Consider the following 22,754-nt stretch of genomic DNA (forward strand, 5'->3'; position numbering starts at 1 on the left):
ATGTATCTATCATCTCTCTATGTATATATGTATGTATGTATCTATCATCTACCATCTATCAAACATCTATCTATAGAGAGAGATAGGGGCAGAGAGAATAAGGATCCCAGCTGGAGGGTAGAAGGAACTTGGTCACGTGACAGTGCCCCTCAGTTATTTGGCTGGAACTCATCACCTATTTTTGTAAGATGTCTAGACAGAGTCTCTGAAATGGTGTACACCACAGATAGTGGTCAGAAGTGATGGACTTCTTCAATTCTCTAGTTAACGTTGCATCTTTTTCCACTCTTGGAAATTTACTGATCCAAAGCCTAAACCAGTAGGTCCAAAAGGAAGAGCCATTAATGTAGAAGTCAGAAGTCAGTGGTCAGACTTCAAAATATTTAAACAGCTATGAGAAATTATACATTTTACTAAGCATTACTTGGGACTCCTGACCTTGAAATATAAGTTTTTTACTTCCATTTTCAATTATGAGTTAAGTGCTTTCTTTGAAATATGTATTATCTTATACTCGTAAATTGTGTTTTACATTTTAAGGGGAATATACTATGAAACCTTGTAAGTACATAATATTTAAGTAAACCTCATTAATTTCCCTTGGCTTCTTATAAAATCTAGGTCTTGCTTCACCATCAATTTTTTTTTTTTAGAGGTACATTCCATGTCTATTGATAGGAATACTCAATATTGTCAAGATGTCAGTTCTTAACTTAATCTGCAGGTTCAACACAGTCTCAATCAAAATCTCAGCAAGTTATTTTGTGGATATCAATAAATTGATTCTAAAGTTTATATGGCGAGGCCTAGGATAGCCAACACAATATTGAAGGAGAAGAACAAAGTCAGAAGACTGTCACTACCTAACTTAAAGCTTACTATAAAGCTCCAGTAATCAAGACAATGTGGAATTGTCACCATCAATTTTTATATTCTATGTTGAAAGGACAATTTTACTGCTCTGAAGAGCTGTTTCAAGGTTAAACACACACACACACTTAAGTTCCAACTCTAGAAATTGAACTTAAGAAGTAATACTTTATCCTGTAAAGTCATAATCCAAATTAGGTGAAACCCAGTGATAAAATAAATTGTGTATTATTTTAAAATATGTGTGTCTATACAAATAATATTATATGTACAAATACACATCCTCACATTTATACTCTATCAAAAATAAAGCATTATTGTTTAATTTTCAGGAAAAAGGAACTGCAATTGTGCATAAGATAGATAGCCCTATTACATCAAGGGAAAATACCGTTCACTGATTTTTTACCCTTGTGACTTATTTTCTCTCAAGTTTAGTTTTCAGAACTGTGTGTTTTTTTCCTGAAATATAAGAGCTTTGCTTTATAAAAACACACTGCGATCCTGATTCTTGGCTGTCAGTTACTTTTAGGGGGTTTGTAGCATAACCTTTGACGAGGTGCAGAGATTCTGAGAGGTTATTTGAGTACTTGATCATTGGAATTTTACCAAATAGAAGTAGAACTGGAGTACAATCAGATGGGGTTGGAGGTGGGAGCAATCACATTTAACAGTGGAGGTGGAGGTATGGTGTCTTGGGGCTCTTTTCAGGTTAGTCTCTCACTCAGCAGACGTGAAACGTCAGGCCAGCCACGGAGCCCATCTGAGCTCCCAGGGACGGGGTGCAGCCATTCGGCTCCCCTGGGGAGCTGACTCTGAGATGGAGACCAGCAGGTATCTTGTTATATTTTTTTGCCTTTTAAAAAAAAAAATTTATTGAAGTATAGTTGATTTACAATGTTGGGTTAGTTCCAGGTGTATAGCAAAGTGATTTAGTTATACACGTACACATATTGAAAAGATATCTGCACCCCTATGTTCATAGCAGCACTATTTACAATAGCCAGGACATGGAAGCAACCTAAATGTCCATCAGCAGATGAATGGATAAAGATGTGGTCCATATATACAATGGAATATTACTCAGCCATAAAAAAGAATGAAATAATGCCATTTGCAGTAACATGGATGGACCTAGAGATGATCATACTAAGTGAAGTTAAGTCAGACAGAGAAAGAGAAATACCATATGATATCGCTTATAGGTAGAATCTAAAACATGATACAAATGAACTTATTTACAAAACAGATTCTTGTTATTATGGGATGTGCTGGGGATCAACTGTGGATGGGAGAGAAAAGAAGCTGAATTTGGAAGGAGAGGCTGGGCTGTGATATAGGCCTAGTGGAATGCAAAATAGTCCTAATGAAATATATTTTTTGTCTCACTAGAAAGCTTAATATATTTCTTTAATAAATTGAAATAAATTTCTTTTTGGATACTAAGAAAGTAAAAACGTGTTTGCTATTAAGATGCAACTCGTGGATTTATAATAGGACTTTTGGTTTTATTAGCGGCAGTACTAATGCCGACACGAATTTCTGACTGGAAACTGTTGTTTTAATTTACATTATGGGGCATCAGTCCTAGAAGACCAAGAGATGGAGACCCTTCTAAATCGAGAGAATGTTTTAATTAATCTTACAACGTTGACAAGTTAGAAAATATTCAATTGACATGTTGCCAAGTAAGGTTATTTTTAATATTAATAATGATTATTAAAAACTTTTTTTCCTATAACGACTCAACTTCTGTCACAAATTTAAATAAGCTTATTTCTACAACACCTTACACAGAAGTCTCAAGTTGGACGATATCTATTCTCTATTGATGTTCTCATCCCAGAGATTAGAATCTTCAGAATAGGACTTGATGAATTGATACAGGCAGTTTTATGAACTATGCGGCCACACCATGCACATCCAAATTAAACCACAGCAAACCAAATTAAACAAGAAAGCAAATTCTTGATTTTGTTTTTACAAATAGAATTTTTACTTTAATTGAAAGGTCAGTGGATTTGCTCAGTACTGTGCCATTTTTTTCAGTTGAACAATTTGAAGAAATCCAACCAGCCCTAGTCACCAATCTCTCCTCCGTCTGGGGCAGCTAATACTTGCTTCCTCTGGAATCTTTCCTTTTGGATTTCTTTATTTCTAATTCAAAACTGACAATAACTTGGGCACAAAAAAAAAGAGTAAAAAACATCTTAAATCCTTGTTGCCTGGCAATGAATGGAATTGTTAGTTTGTGTTCTAATCTGGCTGATATATTTATTCATTCTTAAATTATAGAGACTATTGTGAAGTACAGTATAAAGTTTTTAATCACAATAAACACACGTTAAAGAAACCACACCTCCTGTGTTTGATTGGGTGTGTTAATCCACCCCGAATGAGGAAGATAGCAAAATTGCCCAGTCAGAAAAGAAGGAAAATGAAGTAGTCATTTAAATTTGCACACTGCCATTGATATTTTAAAGGAAAAAAAATCATTATCAATAGTCATTTTCTCATTTTAACTATTTTCTGTATATAGACTAGTTCTAGACAGGGTAGAAAGAATTCTTAATTTTTATCTTTCTTGTGAAAAGTAATACAATACTTTAACTTGAGAAATAAATTTGTTCATTTTTGTAAAAAAAACTTTGTAGAATTAAAAAAAAAGAACTCTCTCTAGGTGAAAGTTTGAACCTGCAATTTCAGAAAGAAAAATTAGCATATGGCTGTGGGTCTATTTTCTGGAGTGGTTGGGAGATTTTCTGTATCTTTTTCCTGACCTGATGTTCCCTTGTTTTCTTTCATTCTATAAGTTCTATAACCTGGGCCGCAACATCAAGAGTTCCATCCACTGCTCTCCCTGCTAGAAGATGGCTAGTCAACAATCTGAGTGATAACACAGAGGAACCGAATAGCTTTTCTTGCCTAAATTCAAGCCCCTTGTTTCCTGCTGAATCCTCTCCCGTTTCCTGCATCACTTCATCAGGTACTGAGGGTGTGTCTGATTGATTTGGTCAACACAAAGTCAAGGAGAAGATGGAATTACAGAAATAAAGAGATGGTAAGAAGGGAAAACTAGTTTTTATTTTCAATAATCCAGATTCTCTTAATTTAAAGTCATAAGTGAGGCTCCTGGATCCCTCTGTATATTGTACTCTCATCTGGTGATTCTGACTATTCACCTATTGGTGTGGTCCTGGGTCCCTGGGGCCTTAGGCGATGTTCTCATTCTACTAATTGTAACCGTAATATTTTTAATCTGTTAACACCCTTGTAATATATAATTATTTATGCATTTATTGACAATTATAATCATTTTACTTATAGTAGATTGTTTTGAGAACAGAGGTGGTGTCTTATTCATATTTGTTTGTTTCTATATCCAACCCAAGTTTCTATCGTAGTGCCTTGAATTTAGCTGGCATTCAGTACTTGTTACTGTACAGAATTCACTGTTAAACTGGAGTTTTCTGTCCTATTTTTGAAAATGAAACATACCTATTCTTTTTAATAGTGCAAAATGGTGTGAATTTTGGAGTTTTCATACCTGGACCAAGTTCACCAGCGTATCTCTGAAGTGTCCCGAGGTCTCTGAGTAAATGTCCTCCTGCAGGTCGCGGCTGTATTCTGGGTACGAGAACGCCCATGTTGGAGGGTTGGTTTACGATAGAACCACGTATCGCTGTGCTTGCCTAGGTCAGCGCTACTTCCCCCGTATGAGTGGAAAGTGAGGAGACATCTAATCTGCTGACATTTCTTTGTCTTTTACCACATTCTACTCACATGAAGCCAATAAACAGTCCACCCAAGTAATTTGACAGCAATGGTAACATAGGCCCAGGTCTGTTTTCTTAAAAAAAAAAATACTATGTCTATTCCAAAACTGAAAAACAACATTGAGAATCATTTCGCATTCTGCAATCTTTAAAATTCAGAATTCTGCCTTCTCTTTCCTTAGCGCACTGCCCAGCCCAGCTCTTCCCAAGTCTTTGTCCTGTCTTAATATTTTCAGTGAAGGGTCTTACTTCACTCCCCTCGGGAAAGTCTTGTTTTTGTTTGAATGCAATAGAGCTGATTGTCTGGAACATTTTCTTGACAGTTCAATGTCACATAATACATGATGCAATGGAACTTAAGGCATTAAGCCTTTTTAAAAATGAAAAGAGTTAACCTTTCCACTTTTAAAATGCGTAAAAATCTGATTCTGAGGTGGATCGCAGTGATTATGAGGTTTATGTAAATTGAAGTAGTTGCCCATATTTGTAGAATTCGCTGAGCGGTCATCGCGCTTTGCTTTGTTCTGTCTTTATACCTGGTCCCTCCTAGGTAAGAGATACGATGCTCCCTGAGCCACTGTACCAGGTACTTGCTGTCCTAATGTAAACACCCACATCATAGAAACTAGTAATTATTTTCCTGGAAAGTCCGCTTAACTTGATTGTCTAGGGAATTGTTTCATTTTTAGTACCCTAATCATCGATTCTACCTAGTGAAGTAATTAGTCTTGAGTGAGTGGTATTTCACATATGAGTGTCTTAGAAAATTCTTTAAAATACATAAACTGGAATATTTTACGTGTTATTTGAAAAATATAAAGTTTATATGAGTGTAAAACATATGTACAAATGTGTATTTCCTTACGCAAATAGTAGGCTTCTCGCATCTGGAAAATTTCTCCGTTTGTTCTTGAAGCTAATATATCAATGAGGCAATTCTCATCAGTGCCTGCTCCCTAGAAAGACAGAGCGAGAGAAATATAAAGGCATCTGTGCTGGAAATAACAGTGCAGTCTGTGCAGTAAAGGGATACAGCCTCCCTGGTGTTCTGAGAGGTGGCAGAGGGCAAGGAAGTATGTTTGGGATAAAGACAGGCCCAGTTCAGTCTGCCTCTGCTACTTACTAGCTGTTTGGTCCCAAGAAGATAATATTATCTGAAACTCTGTTCCTTCATAGAGTAAAACAGCATGGGCATTTCTAAATAATGTGGGAAAAGATGTTTGAACAATGCTCATGACACTGATTCTTTTCCTGCTAGAATATCAATTCTTGGGCAAGCTCGAATTTGACCCTGGGTCTCTAATTTTGCAAAGATGTTTCAGAGACGTCTCCCTGCCTCTCCCTGGATGTGGACTTCTGCACCGTTTGCCTAAACGTTTGGACTGGGTACTTTCTGTAGTCTCTTTCAGCCATAGGCATGAACTCTTCTCTGATGGTGATTTTAAAGACAACACATCTTTTTCAGAAAGCTTCAGAAATCCTTTCCATTCTATGAGACATTGATACAATGTAACAGTTTCATCTAAACAGTAACATAGGACTTTCTCCTTATAGTTTTTAGTCACATCATTTTGCAAGAGGTAGGGACTGACGTTATGCAACACTCAATACTCTGTAATGGCCTATATGGGAAACGAATCTAAAAAAACAAATAAGAGTGGAGTGGACATATGCACACGTATAACGGATTCACTTTGCTGTACACCTGAAACTAACACAACAGTGTAAATCAACTATACTCCAATAAAATTTTTTTTTAAATAGTAAAAAAAGATTCAATACTTTTGAGATTCATATCTACTCACTGAATTTTAACTGAGTAAATTCCACATATGGAATTGTAAAAAAAAAATAGTTGAAATTCATATTTTACATAAGGCTTATTCTGATCTACAAATATGATGGCCAAGATCCAGATTCCATAATTTTTTTCCCTTTCCCTTTTCGAGTCACACACTGTTCCCAGACCAGGGTAATCAGGTCATTGGCAGGCATTGTTATTGGAATGATTGCAGCAGCTCTGCAGGTGTTTCATATCAGCATTTGGAAAGATGTGAAAAGCCCTTTGTCCCCCATCCCTAGCCAACAAACCTCTAACAAATCTGTAGTTAATTTCTTTCCTGTAAGAAAGAATTGTTCTGATCCTTCAGAAGTAACATTTTGCTACATTTGAGCGATAGTTTTTGTAAAGGATTGATTTAGAGTCACAGAAATAAAGATGCCACCTATATTTTGTCTCTGACTCAGTATTACTGCCGACTCATTACTTGATGAGCCCAATTTTTACCACAGTGTAAAGAGATTCACATGAATTATAATATTTCCTCTTAATGTATGAAGATATACTGGGGAGAGACAAATCCAAACAGCCCCGGAAGCTTTCCTTTTGGCAGGTTGGCACAGAGCGGGGTTGGTGGGTCTGAGTTTGCACGACAGGAGAATCGACTGATCCCGCCGCTGGGCTCTGGAGGTCCCCCCTTTCCTGACACCCGCCCCCCCCCCCCCCCCCAGCATTTCTTTTGTTTCTTCTTTGCGCAGAAGTTCCCTCCCCTCCCTGATCACGCGTAGCAGCGTCACAGGGCAGGTCCCGCACTATGGAAATAGTTTCGCATCCGACCTCTACCTTCATGGCGTGCCAGAGCTCGTGGGCATCGTAGGAGGGCGGTGGGTACATGAGTCCCACCATGACTTCCTTGAAGTGATCGGAAAGCTTCTCCTTCAGGTCACTAACCAGGTCCTGTGGAGGGAAAAACAAATACCTTCATTATATCGCTTACCAATTTTATGAGAGAAGTGGGGTAATCGCAGAAAGTCTTCTAGTACGATTTCCTTTTCCACGTCACTTCACGTAATAACTAGTCTGGTTTTAGTTCGCACGTGTGTACGTGGGTTACACGAGATCGTGGACTTGAGGGTTTGAAAATGACTGATGTGATGACATCTCTGCATGAACCATCATCTGTATGGATATTCTAGTCAGGCAAACACGGAAGGATAACTCCTTCCCTAATCCCAACCCGACCCCTCTTCTCATCTCATTATGAAAATAAATAAAATTTGAAACCTGAAAGCATTTTAGTTGGGAGTGCTTAGTTTTCTTGTGTGGAATTAATGAAAGAAAGTCCTTAAAGAAAATATGCCTTTTATTTTATCATTATAGCAATGTCTTTTAGCAAAGAGTTTCTGGTTATACTATTGCCAAAAAGCTTGTATAAATGAATTAAGTAGTCTTAGAACTTTCTTCAAATAGTCACATGAATACACTTACTGAAAATATTGAAAATTAAATGCTTAAAAAGAAAAATAAGTGTGCTGGATTTTTGGCCTTGAAATACAGGTACAAGAGCATGAAATGATCATTTTAGTGTGACTTTCCTTTTACTCATGTAGAGTGGATGTTTAAAAACATATATGCTCAATTTATTTTTTGTAGGGTTACAAAGATATCTGAAAGATGTTTAAAATTTACCATTTCTTGCTAAAATGTATAGTGTATATTCAGTTTTATGTTGAAATACACAACATTTTAGTTCTGACTTGGTTCAATAATATAATTCAATAAGGCATAATAAATAAGCTTTGTTACAATAAAAACGAAATAGTCATAGTTTTCATTTTATTTAGTATAATCTGGCAGCACGTTTCCTATAGTGTGGGTTTTCTTTTTTAACAAATAAAAGCATCATCCACAAGGTGGTAATTGGTAACAGAGAGAATCTATTGAATTTTCGCCCAGGTCAGTGCAATTTGTTTAATGAGCAGTTAATATGTGTCTGGAGTTGTGGCAGGTGCTTGGAGTAGATATAAGACTTATAAGATCGCTTCCTCATGGAGCTGGTAGTCTAGTTAATTCCCTCGTTGTTCACCATCGACTGTTTCTAATCCCTTCACCAAATAGTCCTGAAGGTGCTATTAGGAGACAGGTGATAGCAATGGATAAAGCTGACATGAACATCTGAGCTTGTGAAGCCTTTGTTCTCATGCTCACACGAGCTCAATACATCTTTTTTGAAGGAAAGATGGCAGTGTACTCAATGGGTGTTTATTTCTACTCTTTCCCAGACATGGTGGTAGGAGCTGGAGAAAAATAACACAGGGTCTCTGTTTTCAAGAGGACCAACATCCCATAAACCCAGACATAGCGTAAGTAAAAATGTGAGCTAATGCTTTCGAAGGCTCTGATCTTCATGTTTCACTTTATAAGATCCTAAAGCAGTAGTTCAAGAGAGTTCTAAGAATTCAGATAAGTCATCAGAATGGCCTTACAGGATCAGAGGACAGAAGACACAGTTACACAAGGAAGGACGAGTGGCATGGAGATAGGAGTTCAGATGCCATGTGTGATGGTTAATTTTATGTCAGCTTGGATGGGCCACAGCACCCGGATATTTGGTCAAACATTCTTCTAGATGTTTCTGTGAAGGTATTTAAAAAAATTTTTTTAAAAAAATGAAGTATAGCTGATTTACAATGTTGTGTTAGTTACTGCTGTACAGCAAAGTGACTCAGTTATACATGTATATACATTCTTTTTTCCCGTTTTTTTCCATTATGGTTTATCACAGGATATTGAACATAGTTCCCTGTGCTCTACAGTAGGACCTTGTTGTGTATCCATCCTGTATATAATAATTTGCATCTGCTAATCCCAAACTCCCACTCCATCCCTCCTCCACCCCCCTCCCACTTGGCAACCACAAGTCTGTTCTCTATGTCTGTGAGTCTGTTTCTGTTTAATAGATAATGTCATTTGTGTTGTATTTTAGATTCCACATATAAATGATATCATATGGTGTTTGTCTTTCTCTTTCTGACTTACTTCACTTAGTATGATAATCTCTATCATATCATGTTGCTGCAAATGGCATGATTTCATTCTTTTTTATGGCTGAGCAATATTCCATTGTATATATGTACCACATCCTGTGAAGGTATTTTTTAGATGATTAACATTTAAATCAGTGGACTTCGAGTAAAACAGATTACTCTCCACAATGTGGGTGGGTCTCATTCAGTCAGTTGAAGACTTTATAAAAAAAGATTGATATTCCTTCAAGAATTCTACCAGCACACGGCCTTTGGAACTGAGCAGCTACCCTCTCTGAGGCTCTAGCCTGCCATAGTCTCTGCTGGCCTGCCGTGTGTATTTGGGCTTGCAGGCCTCTGCAATCATGTGAGCTAATTCCTCAAAATCTCTCTCTCTCTAGACATCTGTTGACATCGTTCCCAACAGTGAGGACCTTGCATAGTTGGAACAGCACGTGGTTGAGATGTTTCCTTCAATATGGCTCATAATATGCCTCTAACAGGTGTTTATTCTCCCACTACAACAAAATTAACTTCAAACTAACAATAAAAATATATCTGGAGAATCCCAAATGTTTGGAAACTTTAAAATGCACTTTTGTATGATCCAAATCTCAAAGAATATATCACAAGGGAGTTAGAATAAATACTTTTAATTTAATGAAGGTGAAAATGCAGCATGTCAAAATTTGTCAGATGCAGTGAAGATAGTGATTGAAGATACACTTTTAGCTTTAAATATTCATGTTAGAAGAGAAACATACAATCAATGACCTAATCTTCCACCTCAAAAAATCTAGAAAAAGGAAGAGTAAATTAAGTCCAGGATAAGAAGGAAGGAAATAAGAATAAGATCAGAAATCAAAGAAACAGAAAATAAATACTAGAAACTGTGAATGAAATCAAAATGTAATTTTCTGAAAAGATGAGTAATGTTAATAAAATTCTAATTAGACTGACAAGAAAAAAAGAAAATACAAAAATATTGGCAAAGTAAGAGTGACATATACAAATACTACAGACATTAAAGGAAAAAAGAATATTATGACCACATTTATAACACTATATATATAAGTGAAATATAGCTGATTTACAATGTTGTGTTAGTTTCAAGTGTATAGCAAAGTGATTCAGTTATACATATATATATATTTTAATTTTTTCCAGATTCTTTTCCCTTATAGGTTATTACAAAATATTGAGTAGAGTTCCCTGTGCTATACGGTAGGTCCTTGTTGTTTATCTATTCTATATATAGTAGTGTGTGTCTGTTAATCCCATACTCCTAATTTATCCCTCCTTCCCCCGCCTTGGCAATCACAGGTCTATTCTCTATGCTGTCAGTCTGTTTCTGTTTTGTAAATAAGTTCATTTGTGTCATATTTTAGATTCCACATATAAGTGATATCATATGATATTTATCTTTCTCTTTCTGTTTTACTTCACTTAGTATAATTATTTCTAGGTCCATCCATGTTGCTGCAAATGGCATTATTTCATTTGTTTTCATGGCTGAGTAATATTCCATTGTATATATGTACCACATCTTCTTTATCCATTCATCTGTTGATGGACATTTAGGTTACTTCCATGTTTTGGCTATTGTAAATAGTGCTGCAGTGAACATTGGGTGCATGTATCTTTTTGAATTATGCCGTCATCAAAAAGTCTACAAATAATAACTGCTGGAGAGGCTGCTCACCACCTATAGGTTATGCCTATCGCCTTGCTGGTGCATCCCTAGAAGCTGCCTGTGGCTGCATCACAGAAACAGCCAAGCAGAAGCCAAGGCTTGATTTGCTGGAGAGGGTGTGGAGAAAAGGGAACCCTCCTACACTGTTGGTGGGAATGTAAACTGGTGCAGCCACTATGGAGAACAGTATGGAGGTTCCTTAAAAAACAAAAAGAGAGTTACCGTATGACCCAGCAAACCCATTCCTCAGCATATATCTGCAGAGAACCATAATTCAAAGATACACCACTATATTTTAAAATTTAGTTGAAATGGACCAGTTCCTTGACAGACACAAATTACCAGAATAAACTCAAGGAGAATTTCAAACTCAGTCGAAATTTCCTTATATTTATTTTGAAAAACTGGATTCACAATTAACCCACACGCTTAATCTCTAGAGCCAGGTGAAATCACTTGATAAAATCTATGAAACATTTAAGGTGGAAGTAAACTGTACACAAAATCTTGTAGAAAGCAGCAGATGAAAGAAGACTTCTCGATTTATTTTATGTGACTAGTGCTGTCCTAATACCAAGAAAAAAAAAAAATCCAAAACAAACAAACAAAAAACAAAAAAAAAATTAAATCCAGCACAGTGCCTTGAAGGTTTAAATGCAAACAGACCAATGGAATAGACTTTTATGTAGAGAGTTAAAGGGTCCTGGCAGCTGATGGACAGATGGAAACGTTAGAATTATCATCACTTTTTGCGAGCCTTCCTCTGACTCTCGGGGAAGCTGATTATTTCTTTGCCACGGCTGCTCCACCTTCGCACTTATTACACTAGATTTAATGACCATATTATATGCATTTATGTCCCCCCAACGTCTATCAGACACGGACTTTCTCACAAATGTTCCCAAATCCATCCTCTCACTCTGGCACAGTGCTGAGTACTCAAATGTGCAGAGTACGTGATATATAATGTATAAATGAACGTGTGAACAAGTGCGAGAATAAAGGAATAAATGTGGGAGGAGAAAGCCCTGAATTTACTGATTAAACGTAAAAGATAAAGGCAATGGCTTGGGCACTGCAAAATCTTCCGTTTGATCTTCAGTCACTTTTTGGGTCCGTATCCCTCCCAAATATTCATAACAGCATCTTCCCTTACTTCACTTTGTGATCGCTTTGGGCTTTGACCCGGAACACCTGCGTGGTTTCCACTGCTGATAGGGATCAGCGCGGCCGCTAGATGGCGCGGGAGAGCTTTGCTTTGGAGCGCAGGTGTGTGTGCGTGCGTGCGTCTGTGCGTGTGCGCATGCGTGCGTGCGTCTGTGCGTGTGCGTGCGTGCGTACATGGCTCTAGCAAACTGATTTCATAAGGTACCTCAAGGAAGTCAGAGAATTTTGGTGGAAGAGGCAGTGCCAGGCGTCGCCCCAACCGGTCGCGCCCAGGCCTGGGGGGTGGCGTGTGGTTCCGGTCCTGGCCGAGCGTCAGCTGTGAGGTGACAGGTAGGTGCCCTTACTTCTGTGTCTGCTTCCCGTCTGTACAGGGAGAATTCTAACAGCACCCACCTCATAGCATTGGCCTTACCAGAAAATATTTAACTCAGGTGGAATTCTTAAAATATTTTCTGGGAGGTATGAGGCACTCAAAATGTCTTCCCCCCCCCCCCCCAAATATTAGGTAATTTGCTGCAGATTAAAAACGGCTGATACTAGCTGTTTCCTCTCTCCCCTCTTTCTGTCTCTTTCTCTCTCTGCACCCCGGAAGTTTGCCTGTTACACTGCATTTCTCACACGTTACCAATATCCATTGTCAGTAAATTCTGTGGTCTCTAACTTACATCCAGAAACTGACGATTTTGTCCCACTTTTACCGCCATAACCCTGGCTTCGGCAGCGTCATGGCTCCTTACGTCAATGCAACAGCCTCCGAGTGAGTCCCCTTCTGCCCTTACATCTGTCCTCCCCACACACACCTGACAGGTGCTCCTGGAAAAATGCCGATCAGTCAGTCACTCCTCTGCAGAAAAACCCTTTTCCACTCCAAACTCCAGGATGAGTTACAGCTACTTTTGTGCAGCTGAGCTCGGGATAAGCAAACATGCAGGTGTTTTATGCGATGGTCACCAAGGCACACGATGTCCCCTTGGCCAATCTGTGCCGTCACCTCCTGCCACTCCTCTCCCTGCTCCCGACCCCCCTCCACCCCGTGGGCTTCCGGTGGCTCCTGGCACAGCAGACCTGCCCCCCTCAGGGCCATTGCTTTCTCCTCCCTATAGCTTGAATGTTCCTTCTCTAGCTGAGCACGTGCCTCGCCCCTCGGACTTCTTCACAGAGCCTGCCATCGTCAGGCTATTTACAATTACAGTAAGTCCTCTACATACGAACCTTCACGTTGTGAACTTTCAGAGATGCGAAAGGACAAAGAGAGAGAAGAAGAAGTAACTGAAGAACCTAAGAGATTCACGACGCAGGAAATGGCAAGGGGATTTTCTTTATTTGAGGAGGCACTGTTGGTTTCTGAGGCACAGAACCTGAACGTAGAACAGTACACGAAGGTTGCAGCAGCCGTTCAGAATGTGCTACCGTGTCATCTATGACGAGAAAAAAAGAGCTACTACCCAGACATCACTGGATCGTTTTTTCAAGAGAGTAGAAAGAACTCAATCTAGCAAGGAACCAGAACCTGTGCCATCAGCGTCAGGCGTGAGTGACGCTGCAGCTTGCCCTCCGTCTCCTATTGCTGACCATCCTTCAGCTCTGCCATCTCCCACCTCCTCTCCCCGCTCCAGTCAGTAACTCTTCTTGCCTGTTCCCTCGATGCCAGCCCCTGGATGCCAGCTGTTGTACTGGACTACTGTACTTTTCAAGGGACTGTACTATAAGATTAAAAAGCGTTTCTCTATTTTTTGTGTTTCTTTGTTTTTTATGTATTCTTTGTGTGAAGAGTATTATAAACCTATGATAGTACATACTATGTAGCCGACTGTGTCAGTGGGGTACCTAGGCTAACCTTGCTGGACTTACGAACAAATTGGACTTGCGAACGCGCTCTGGGAACGGAACTCGTTCGCACGTGGGGGACTTACTGTGCGCTTGGTCCGCCAGCACTCTCTGTCCTTCTCACCAGGCTTCATCTTTTCTCCAGAGCACTAGTCCCTTCTAACAGGACACGTTTCACTAATTTTTCTCTGTCTCACCAGGTAAAGACCCTGGCAGGGCTTTTGGTCTGTTTTATTCATGGCAGTTTCCCCAGCCGTAGCACGGTGCCGGCTACACAGCATTGGTATAAAATAATGAACGGGTGGGTCCACTCGTATTTCCTCAGTTGTTTGTTCGGAGGCATTGGCTGCTCAAGGAAAAACAAGCAACGGTCCCCATCTGCACGCACTTTAATTTCATGGAGGGGCTGGAACTCTGGAATTACACTGCTCTTGCACTGCAAATGGGCCAAGAGTTCTACAATGGTTTTTCAGGACATCAGAAGAACATATCACTTACATTTGCGAAGATACATATTGAATAATATGTTTAAGTAGCTAAACTTTGCAAGTTCAAAGAGGAGCCGAAGACACAATCTCTAGGTAGAGTCTTAAATTCTCTCTGGGAGGGATAGAAATAGCTTTGCCGATGCAACCTTTGGAGTGTGCCTTTCCCCAGCTGGACTGCCCCTGCTTTCTTGTTTGCCCTAAAGGGACGCTATGGACCTCACAGCTTGGCCCTGCGTTAGGCTAATGAGTACGTGCTGCTCAAACCGAGCTGCTCTGAGCTCCTGGGGCTGCAGGTGGGCCACGCCGCAGCAATTCCGACAGCTCCATTTAAACTGAAAGTAACATGGCGGTTCCTTTTCCTTTCTTCTTTTTACCTTTATCTAATTGTGTGCACTCAAGGGCAAGACATAGAAGGATGACTAGCACTCTTTTTGTCTGAATATGCTCAGGGGAATAGTTTTATATGCTTTTAACTTCCATGCCTTTTCTATTATCATAAAAAAAATACTTGCTGTTGAAACACTCTGTGATGTAGGCCTGTACAAAGTGTAACTTAGAAGTTGTCTTAATTCTACCCCCACTGATATTCATTGTGTAAATACTTGGGCAATTTTATATTATGTTATAAAAACACTTGTGCAAGCTGCTTTGTCACTGTGCAGTGGTAAGTAAATTTTTTAAAAATTTATTTATTTATATTGAAGTATAGTTGATTTATTATATTGTGTTAGTTTCAAGTATACAGCAAAGTGATTCAGTTATAGGTTACTACAGGATGTTGAATATAGTTCCCTGTGCTATACAGTAAACCCTTGTTGTTTATTTTATATATTCAGTGTGTTTCTGTTAATCCCAAACTCCTAATTTATCCCTTCCCTCCACTCCCTTTCCCCTTTGATAACCATAAGTTTGTTTTCTATTCTGTGAGTCTGTTTCTGTTTTCTATATAGATTCATTTGTATTATTTTTTAGATTCCACATGTAAGTGATATCATATGACATTTGTCTTTCTCTGTCTGACTTCACTTAGTATGGTCATCTCTAGGTCCATCCATGTTGCTGCAAATGGCATTATTTCATTCTTTTTTATGGCTGAGTAATATTCCATTGTATATATGTACCACATCTTCTTTATCCATTGATCTGTTATTGGACATTTAGGTTATTTCCATGTCCTGGCTATTGTAAACAGTGCTGCTGTGAACATTGGGGTGCATGTGTCTTTTCAAATTAGAGTTTTCATGTTTTCCAGATATATGCCCAGGAATGGGATTGCAGGATTATATGGTAACTCTATTTTTAGTTTTTTGAGGAACCTCCATACTGTTTTCCATAGTGGCTGCAACAATTTACATTCCCTTTTCTCCACACTCTCTCCAGCATTTGTTATTTGTACATTTTTATTGATGGCTATTCTGACTGGTGTGTGGTGATACCTCATTGTGGTTTTTTATTTGCATTTCTCTAATAATTAGTGATGTTGAGCATCTTTTCATATACATATTGGCCATGTGTATGTCTTCTTTTGAGAAATGGTTATTTAGGTATTCTGCCTATTTTTTGATTGGGTTGGTTTTTTTTTTTTTTTTTTTTTTGATATTGAGCTCTATGAGCTGTTTGTATATTTTGGAAATTAAGCCCTTGTCTGTTGCATCATTTGCAAATATTTTCTCCCAGTCCATAAGTTGTCTTTTTGTTTTGTTTGTGATTTCCTTTGCTGCACAAAAGCTTTTAAGTTTGATTAGGTCCCGTTTGTTTATTTTTGCTTTTATTTCTTTGCCTTGGGAGACTGATCTAAGAAAATATTGCTAGGATTTATGTCAGAGAATATTTTGCCTATATTCTCTTCTAGGAGTTTTATGACACCATGTCTTATATATAAGCTTTACGTCATTTGGGGTTTATTTTTATGTATGGTATGAGGGAGTGTTCTAACTTCATTGATTTATATGTGGCTGTCCAGCTTTCCCAACACCATTTGTTAAAGAGATTGTCTTTTCTCCACTGTATATTCTTGCCTCCTTTGTTGAAGATTAATTGACTGTAGGGGTGTGGATTTATTTTTGGGCTCTCTCTTCTGTTCCATTGATCCATATATCTGTTTATGTGCCAATATCACACTGTTTTGATTACTGTAGCTTTGTAGTATTGTCCAAAGTCTGGGAGGGTTATGCCTCCAGTTTTATTCTTTTTTCTCAGGATTGCTTTGGCAGTTCTGGGTCTTTCGTGGTTCCGTATAAATTTTAAGATTATTTGTTCTAGTTCTGTGAAAAATGTCATGGGTAATTTGATAGGGATCACATTAAATAGGGATTGCTTTGGAGAGTATGGCCATTTTAACAATATAAATTCTTCCAAGAGCATGGGTTATCTTTCCATTTCTTTGAATCATCTTCAGTTTTCTTTATCAACATTTTATAGTCCTCAACATATAGGTCTTTCACCTCCTTGGTTAGGTTTATGCCTAGATGTCTTCTTTATTTCAAAGCAATTTTAAATGGGATTGATTTTTTAATTTTCTCTTTCTGATATTTCATTGTTAGTGTAAAGAAATGCAGCAGATTTCTGTACGTTAATTTTGTATCCTGCTACTTTGCTGAATAGTTTTTGTGCAGGATCTTTACAGTTTTCTATATATAGTATCATGTCATGTGCATATAATGACAATTTTACCACTTTCCTTTGAATTTGGATACTTTTTATTTCTTTTTCTTGTCTGATTGCTGTGTCTAGGACTTCCAATATTATGTTGAATAGAAGTGGTGAGAGTAGGCATCTTTGTCTTGCTTCAGAATTTAGTGGGAAGGTTTTCAGTTTTTCACCACTGATTATTATGTTGGCTGTGGGTTTGTCATAAGTGGCTTTTATCATCTTGAGACATGTTCCCTCTATACCCACTTTGGTGAGAGTTTTTACCACAAATGGATGTTGAATTTTATCAAATGCTTTTTCTGTGTCTATTGAGATTTTGTCCTGTCTTTTCTTAATATGGTGCATCACATTAATAGATTTGTATATGTTGAACCATTGTTGTGACCTTGGAATAAATTCTACTTTTTATATGCTGTTGGACCGGGTTTGCTAATATTTTTTGAGGACTTTTTCATCTATATTCATCAAAGGTATTGGCCTGTAATTCTGTTTTTTTGTAGTGACTTTGTCTGGTTTTGGTATCAGGGTGATGGTGGCTTCATAGAATGACTTTGAGAGTGTTCCCTCCTCTTCAATCTTTTGGAAGAGTTTGAGAAGGATAGGTATAAGTTCTTTGTATGTTTGGTAGAATTCCCCAGAGAAGCTATCCAGTCCTGGACTTTGTTTGCAGGGAGTTTTTTTTTTTTTTTTTTTTAATTGCAGATTCTATTTCACTTTTAGTATCAGTCTGTTCAAATTATCTGTTTTTTATTGGCTCAATTTTGGCAGGTTGTATGTTTTTAGAAACTTGCCTATTTCGTCTAGGTTGTCCAATTTGTTGGTATATAACTGTTCAAACTATTTTCTTACAAGTTTTTTTTTGTATTTCTGTGGTATCAGTTGATATTTCTCTGCTTTCATTTCTTATTTTGTTTATTTGGGTTCTCTCTCTTTTCTTCTTGGTAAGCCTGACTAGAGGTTTGTTGATTTTTTTATCCTTTCAAAAAACCAGCTCTTGGTTTTATTGATTTTTTTTCTATTGATTATCTCTATTTATTTCCTCTCTGATCTTTAATATTTCATTCCTTTTGCTAACTTTGGGTTTTGTTTTTTCTTCTTTTTCTAATTCTTTTAGGTGGTAGGTTAAGTTGTTAATTTAAGATTTTTCTTGTTTCTTGAGGAAGGCCTGTATCACTGTGAACTTCTCTCTTGTAACTGCCTTTGCTGCATCCCATAGATTTTGTAAGGCTGTGTTTTCATTGCCATTTGTCTTGAGGTATTTTCTGATTTCCTCTTTGATTTCATCATTGACCCATTGGTTTTTCAGTAGCATGTTGTTTAGTCTCCATGTGATCATTTATCCCCATTCTTTCTGTGGTTGATTTCTGGTTTTATGCCGTTGTGGTCAGAAAAGAGGCTTGAAATAATTTCTATCCTCTTCAATTTCTTGAGGCTTGTTTTGTATCCTAGTATATGAAGTATACTAGAGAATGTGTATTCTGGTATTTTTTTGGATGTAGTGTCCTGTAGATGTCAATTAAGTTAAACTGTTCCATTGTGTCATTTAGGGTCTCTGTTGCTTTATTGATTTTCTTTCTGGAAGATCTGTCCATTGATGTCAATGGGGTGTTAAAGTCTCCTACTATATTGTATTTTTGTCAGTTTCTCCCTTCATATCTGTTAGCATTTGTTTTATCTATTTAAGTGCTCCTATATTGGGTACATGTATGTTAATGAGTGGAATATCCTCTTTTTGTATTGATCCTCTTATCGTTATATAGTGTCCTTCGTTGTCTTTCTTTATGGCCTTTGTTTTAAAGTCTATTTTGTCTGACATGAGTATAGCTACCGCTGCTTTCTTGTCATTCCCATTTGCATGAAATATGTTTTCCATCCCCTCACTTGTAATCTGTGTGACTTGTGCCCTAAAGTGAGTCCTTGTAGGCAGCACATTTTAGGTTCTTGTTTTTATCCAATCTGCTACTCTGTGTCTTTTTAACAGAGCATTTAGTCTATAGACATTTAAAGTAATTTTTGATAAGTATGTATTTATTGCCATTTCAAACCTTGTTTTCCAGTTGATTTTGTATTCTTTTTTGTTCCTTTCTTCGTCTTTTTGTTTTTCCTTTTGCGATTTGATGATTTTCTTTTGTATTATGCTTGAGCTCCTTTCTTTTTGGTTTTTGTGAATCTCTTGTATGTTTTTGATTTGTAATTACCCTGATTTTCAAGTATGTTAACCCTTAACCATACCTACTTGCTTTAGACCGGTAGTCATATAAGCTCAAACACATTCTAAAAGATCTACACTTTCTTACTCGCCTTCCCACATTTTGTAATTTTGACATCCTATTTTTATCTTCATGTTTATTCTTTTGCTGTTAATTGTAGTTATAATCACTTTTACAAAAATTTTTGATTGTTTTTAATCTATGTATTAGCCTATTTAAGTGATCTTCAGTCCTTTTATATATTTGCCTTTCCTGAAAAGATTGTTGTTTCTTTTCTATTTTGAGAAAACCTTGCAATATTTCTTTTAGGATAGATTTAACATTGCTATATTCTTTTACCTTTTTCTTGTCTGAGAAATTCTTTATCTTTCCTTCTATTCTAAATGATAATCATGCTGGGTAGAGTATCCAAGTTTGCAGATTTTTCCCTTTCAGGACTTTGAATATATATTGCCACTCCCTCTGGCATGCAAAGTTTCTGCAGAGAAATCAGCTGATAGCCTTATGGGAGTTCCCTTGTATACGACTCTTTGTTTTTCTTTTGCTGCCTCTAGAATCCTCTCTTTGTCTTTCACTTTTGCCATTTCAATTGTGATATTCCTTGGTGTGAGTCTTTTTGCATTCATCTTGTTTGGGACCCTCTGTGCTTCCTGTTCCTGGCTATCTATTTCCTTCTTTAGGTTTGGGAAGTTTTCAGCCATAATTTCTTCAAATACATTTTCAATCCCCTTTCTTCTTTTTTCTCCTTCTGGGATCCCTATTTAGCATAGGTTGGCACACTTTATATTATCCCATAGATCTCGTATGTTGTTTTTTTTTATTTGTCTTTTTGTCTGCTGTTCTGATTGGGTGATTTCCATTATTTTATCTTCCAGATCACTTATTTGTTCTTCTGCATTATTTAGTCTGCTATTCATTGCTTTTAGCTCAGTTTTTGTCTCAGCAATTGAGCTGTCTAATTTGGATTGGCTCCTCTTTATAGTTTCTAGTTGCTTGTTACAGTGATCTGCATTTCTATCGAAATTTTTAAAAATTCCTTTAGCATTTTTATTACCTCCTTTTTGAACTTGGGAGCTGTTAGACAGGAGTCAAGTATATAATAATAGGTATTTATGGAACATGCCTAGAATTGTACCTTATTCAGTAGCTAAGAAAATAATTCCCTCTAATCTTGATTATTCACATTAATAAAAATATAAGAATATCAATGATTAACATACAAGAAATCTATAAACTCTCCCGCAGAAAGGGAAAGCTAGTAGAAGACACACCTTGTCCAGGTGGAAGAAATCATTCTGAACATGAGCAGTGGGGGAGGTCAAGAAGCCCTCACCAAGGTCAGGCAGGGTGACCCCTGGGCAGCCAGAGCAGGGAATGAGGGAAAAGGGAAATTTAGGCAATTTGTGAGTGTTCTTTTTAACTATTGGATTCTAAAGTGATGTTTTTCTTTTTCTCCTTTTTTTTTAGAGGCAGAGTGGAATTCTATAAACACAGTGCCTGTTCTGTGTCAGACCCAGGCAGGACTCTGGAGGGAAGGATGGTGGCCAGTAACCCGGTCCCTGATTCCCAGGAGGTGATGGTCGAGGGGTCAGGAGGTAAGTAAACCCGAACACCTGGCGGGGAGGAGGACAGCATGGCCGCCTGACCTGGGCGCCTGCAGGAGAGGATGGGGCAGCAGCTGGAGAGATTGTGGTGCAACGGTGTCAGGTGTCAGGGATGCGCGTCTGGGGTGGCCTGGCTGTGCAGGTCTGGGCCCTGGAGTACACGGAGCACCAGGCAGGCCGGGCAGCCCGCTGTCCGTTTGCAGACCGCAGGGCCTGCCTTTGATGCGGTGGATGAAGCAGGAGGTGGTGAGCCGGCTTGAGGTGTGGAGCAGAGAGGGGCTGGGGGACTCGGTGAGCCTGTTGGCAGGTGGGTTGAATTCGGTGCCCAGACGGATATTTGTGAGGGGAATTGAGATTAACGCTCAGGGATTAAAGCAGGAAAGTGGAGTTTTAGATTTGTACTCTTTCTGGCTTCAATTTGGGGGGTACCCAGGGGAAGGGCTGGGGGGCAGCAGCTCTGGGGGTGAGGGCCATTTCCACATCCATCTGGATACCACATGGTGAAGGCCCAAATGAGGACAGTGTGAGCCAGGGACACGCGACAGGAAAAGTGACTATGAGACCCGGTAACTGATGTCTGACGGGGCATTTCAGAGCAGAGAGGCCCCTATCGGCTCGTCTGAGGGTCCCTAAGTTCCCCGGTGCCCAGGGACCTCAGCACAGGGGGTCTGACCACTCTGAGACCTTGGGCGTGTGGTGAGTGCTCTCCCCTGGAGGATCCGTTGTCTGATGAGTTGTAAGCACCTCATTTCTCAATTATTTTAATCTGTTTTAGGGTAATTTTGTAGAGAGTGATAAAGTAATGCTGTTACCTAAGTTAACCTGATCTATGAAAAGCACAGATGTATGCAAAGTTTTGGGTTAAAAATTTACTGAAAAATGACCTCTCTTATGGCAGTATGCATATTAAAACAATATTGGATTACTAATACTGCAACTTGTATAGCTTTTACATTCTCTTTCAAAAGAAAACTAGCACTGGTGTCATAGGAACATAAGAAAAGCAACAGTTTTACCTGGAAAAAAAGCAAAACTGGTTTCCAACTACGGCTTAATTCAGCTGATTTCATGAGTAGTGGTGGCTTTTTGGACTCGTCATTCATTCTAAAGCAGAGGTATACCTTTGTTTTGCGTACTGTAGTTGTTCAGACTGAGGTTTGGAGATTGAGTAAGTTTTTAAGGACTAACGTTACAGAATAAGATTTATGATGGTGTTTCATCAATAATGCTCAGTTGACAAAGAAATTGCTATTCCAGGTCCTTTTGGCCTGAGGAGCTTTTGTTCTGAATCTGTGGTTTAAATGCATAACAAAAGAAAGCTTTAATGGCACTTGCTTTGAACTTGGGTGTGATTACTTTAAAGCACTGTGGGTAGTTTTATTGCCTGAAACTATTTTTAAGTGCCGTTCTCTTCTAATGGGCTCTAACTGCAGCTGTGGGAAGAAAAGCTAGTGCGGAATTTGCTTGGGTTGAGAGGTGGGTGAGGAACTCTGGAGAACTGCAGGAAAAGATCTTATTTTGGGGCCTTGGATTATCAGCCCCTTGTGCACCTTCCCTAGAGCTTGACGCAGGGGTGTTTTTAGCCTAACTGGACCAACTGGTGGTGTCAGGCTATCAGAACTTTTACTTTATGAAGCTGAACAATTTCTGAGAAAGGGCTA

At 38.4% G+C, this 22,754-nt stretch overlaps 1 protein-coding gene across 1 annotated transcript in view; it reads right to left on the minus strand.

Annotated features, from left to right (window-relative positions):
• The window catches only part of ANXA10 (annexin A10), a 49,098-nt gene that overhangs the window by 9,630 nt on the left and 16,714 nt on the right, over positions 1 to 22,754 (minus strand). Inside the window, exons 6-8 of the mRNA XM_068554041.1 lie at positions 7,270 to 7,383; positions 5,512 to 5,602; positions 4,418 to 4,497 (exon numbers count right to left, since the gene is read on the minus strand). Of these exons, the coding sequence (XP_068410142.1) occupies positions 4,418 to 4,497; positions 5,512 to 5,602; positions 7,270 to 7,383 (285 nt within the window). The remainder of the gene's footprint in view (positions 1 to 4,417; positions 4,498 to 5,511; positions 5,603 to 7,269; positions 7,384 to 22,754) is intronic.

The sequence above is a fragment of the Eschrichtius robustus genome, chromosome 10, assembly GCF_028021215.1.
Source record: "Eschrichtius robustus isolate mEscRob2 chromosome 10, mEscRob2.pri, whole genome shotgun sequence".
Taxonomy (NCBI): domain Eukaryota; kingdom Metazoa; phylum Chordata; class Mammalia; order Artiodactyla; family Eschrichtiidae; genus Eschrichtius; species Eschrichtius robustus.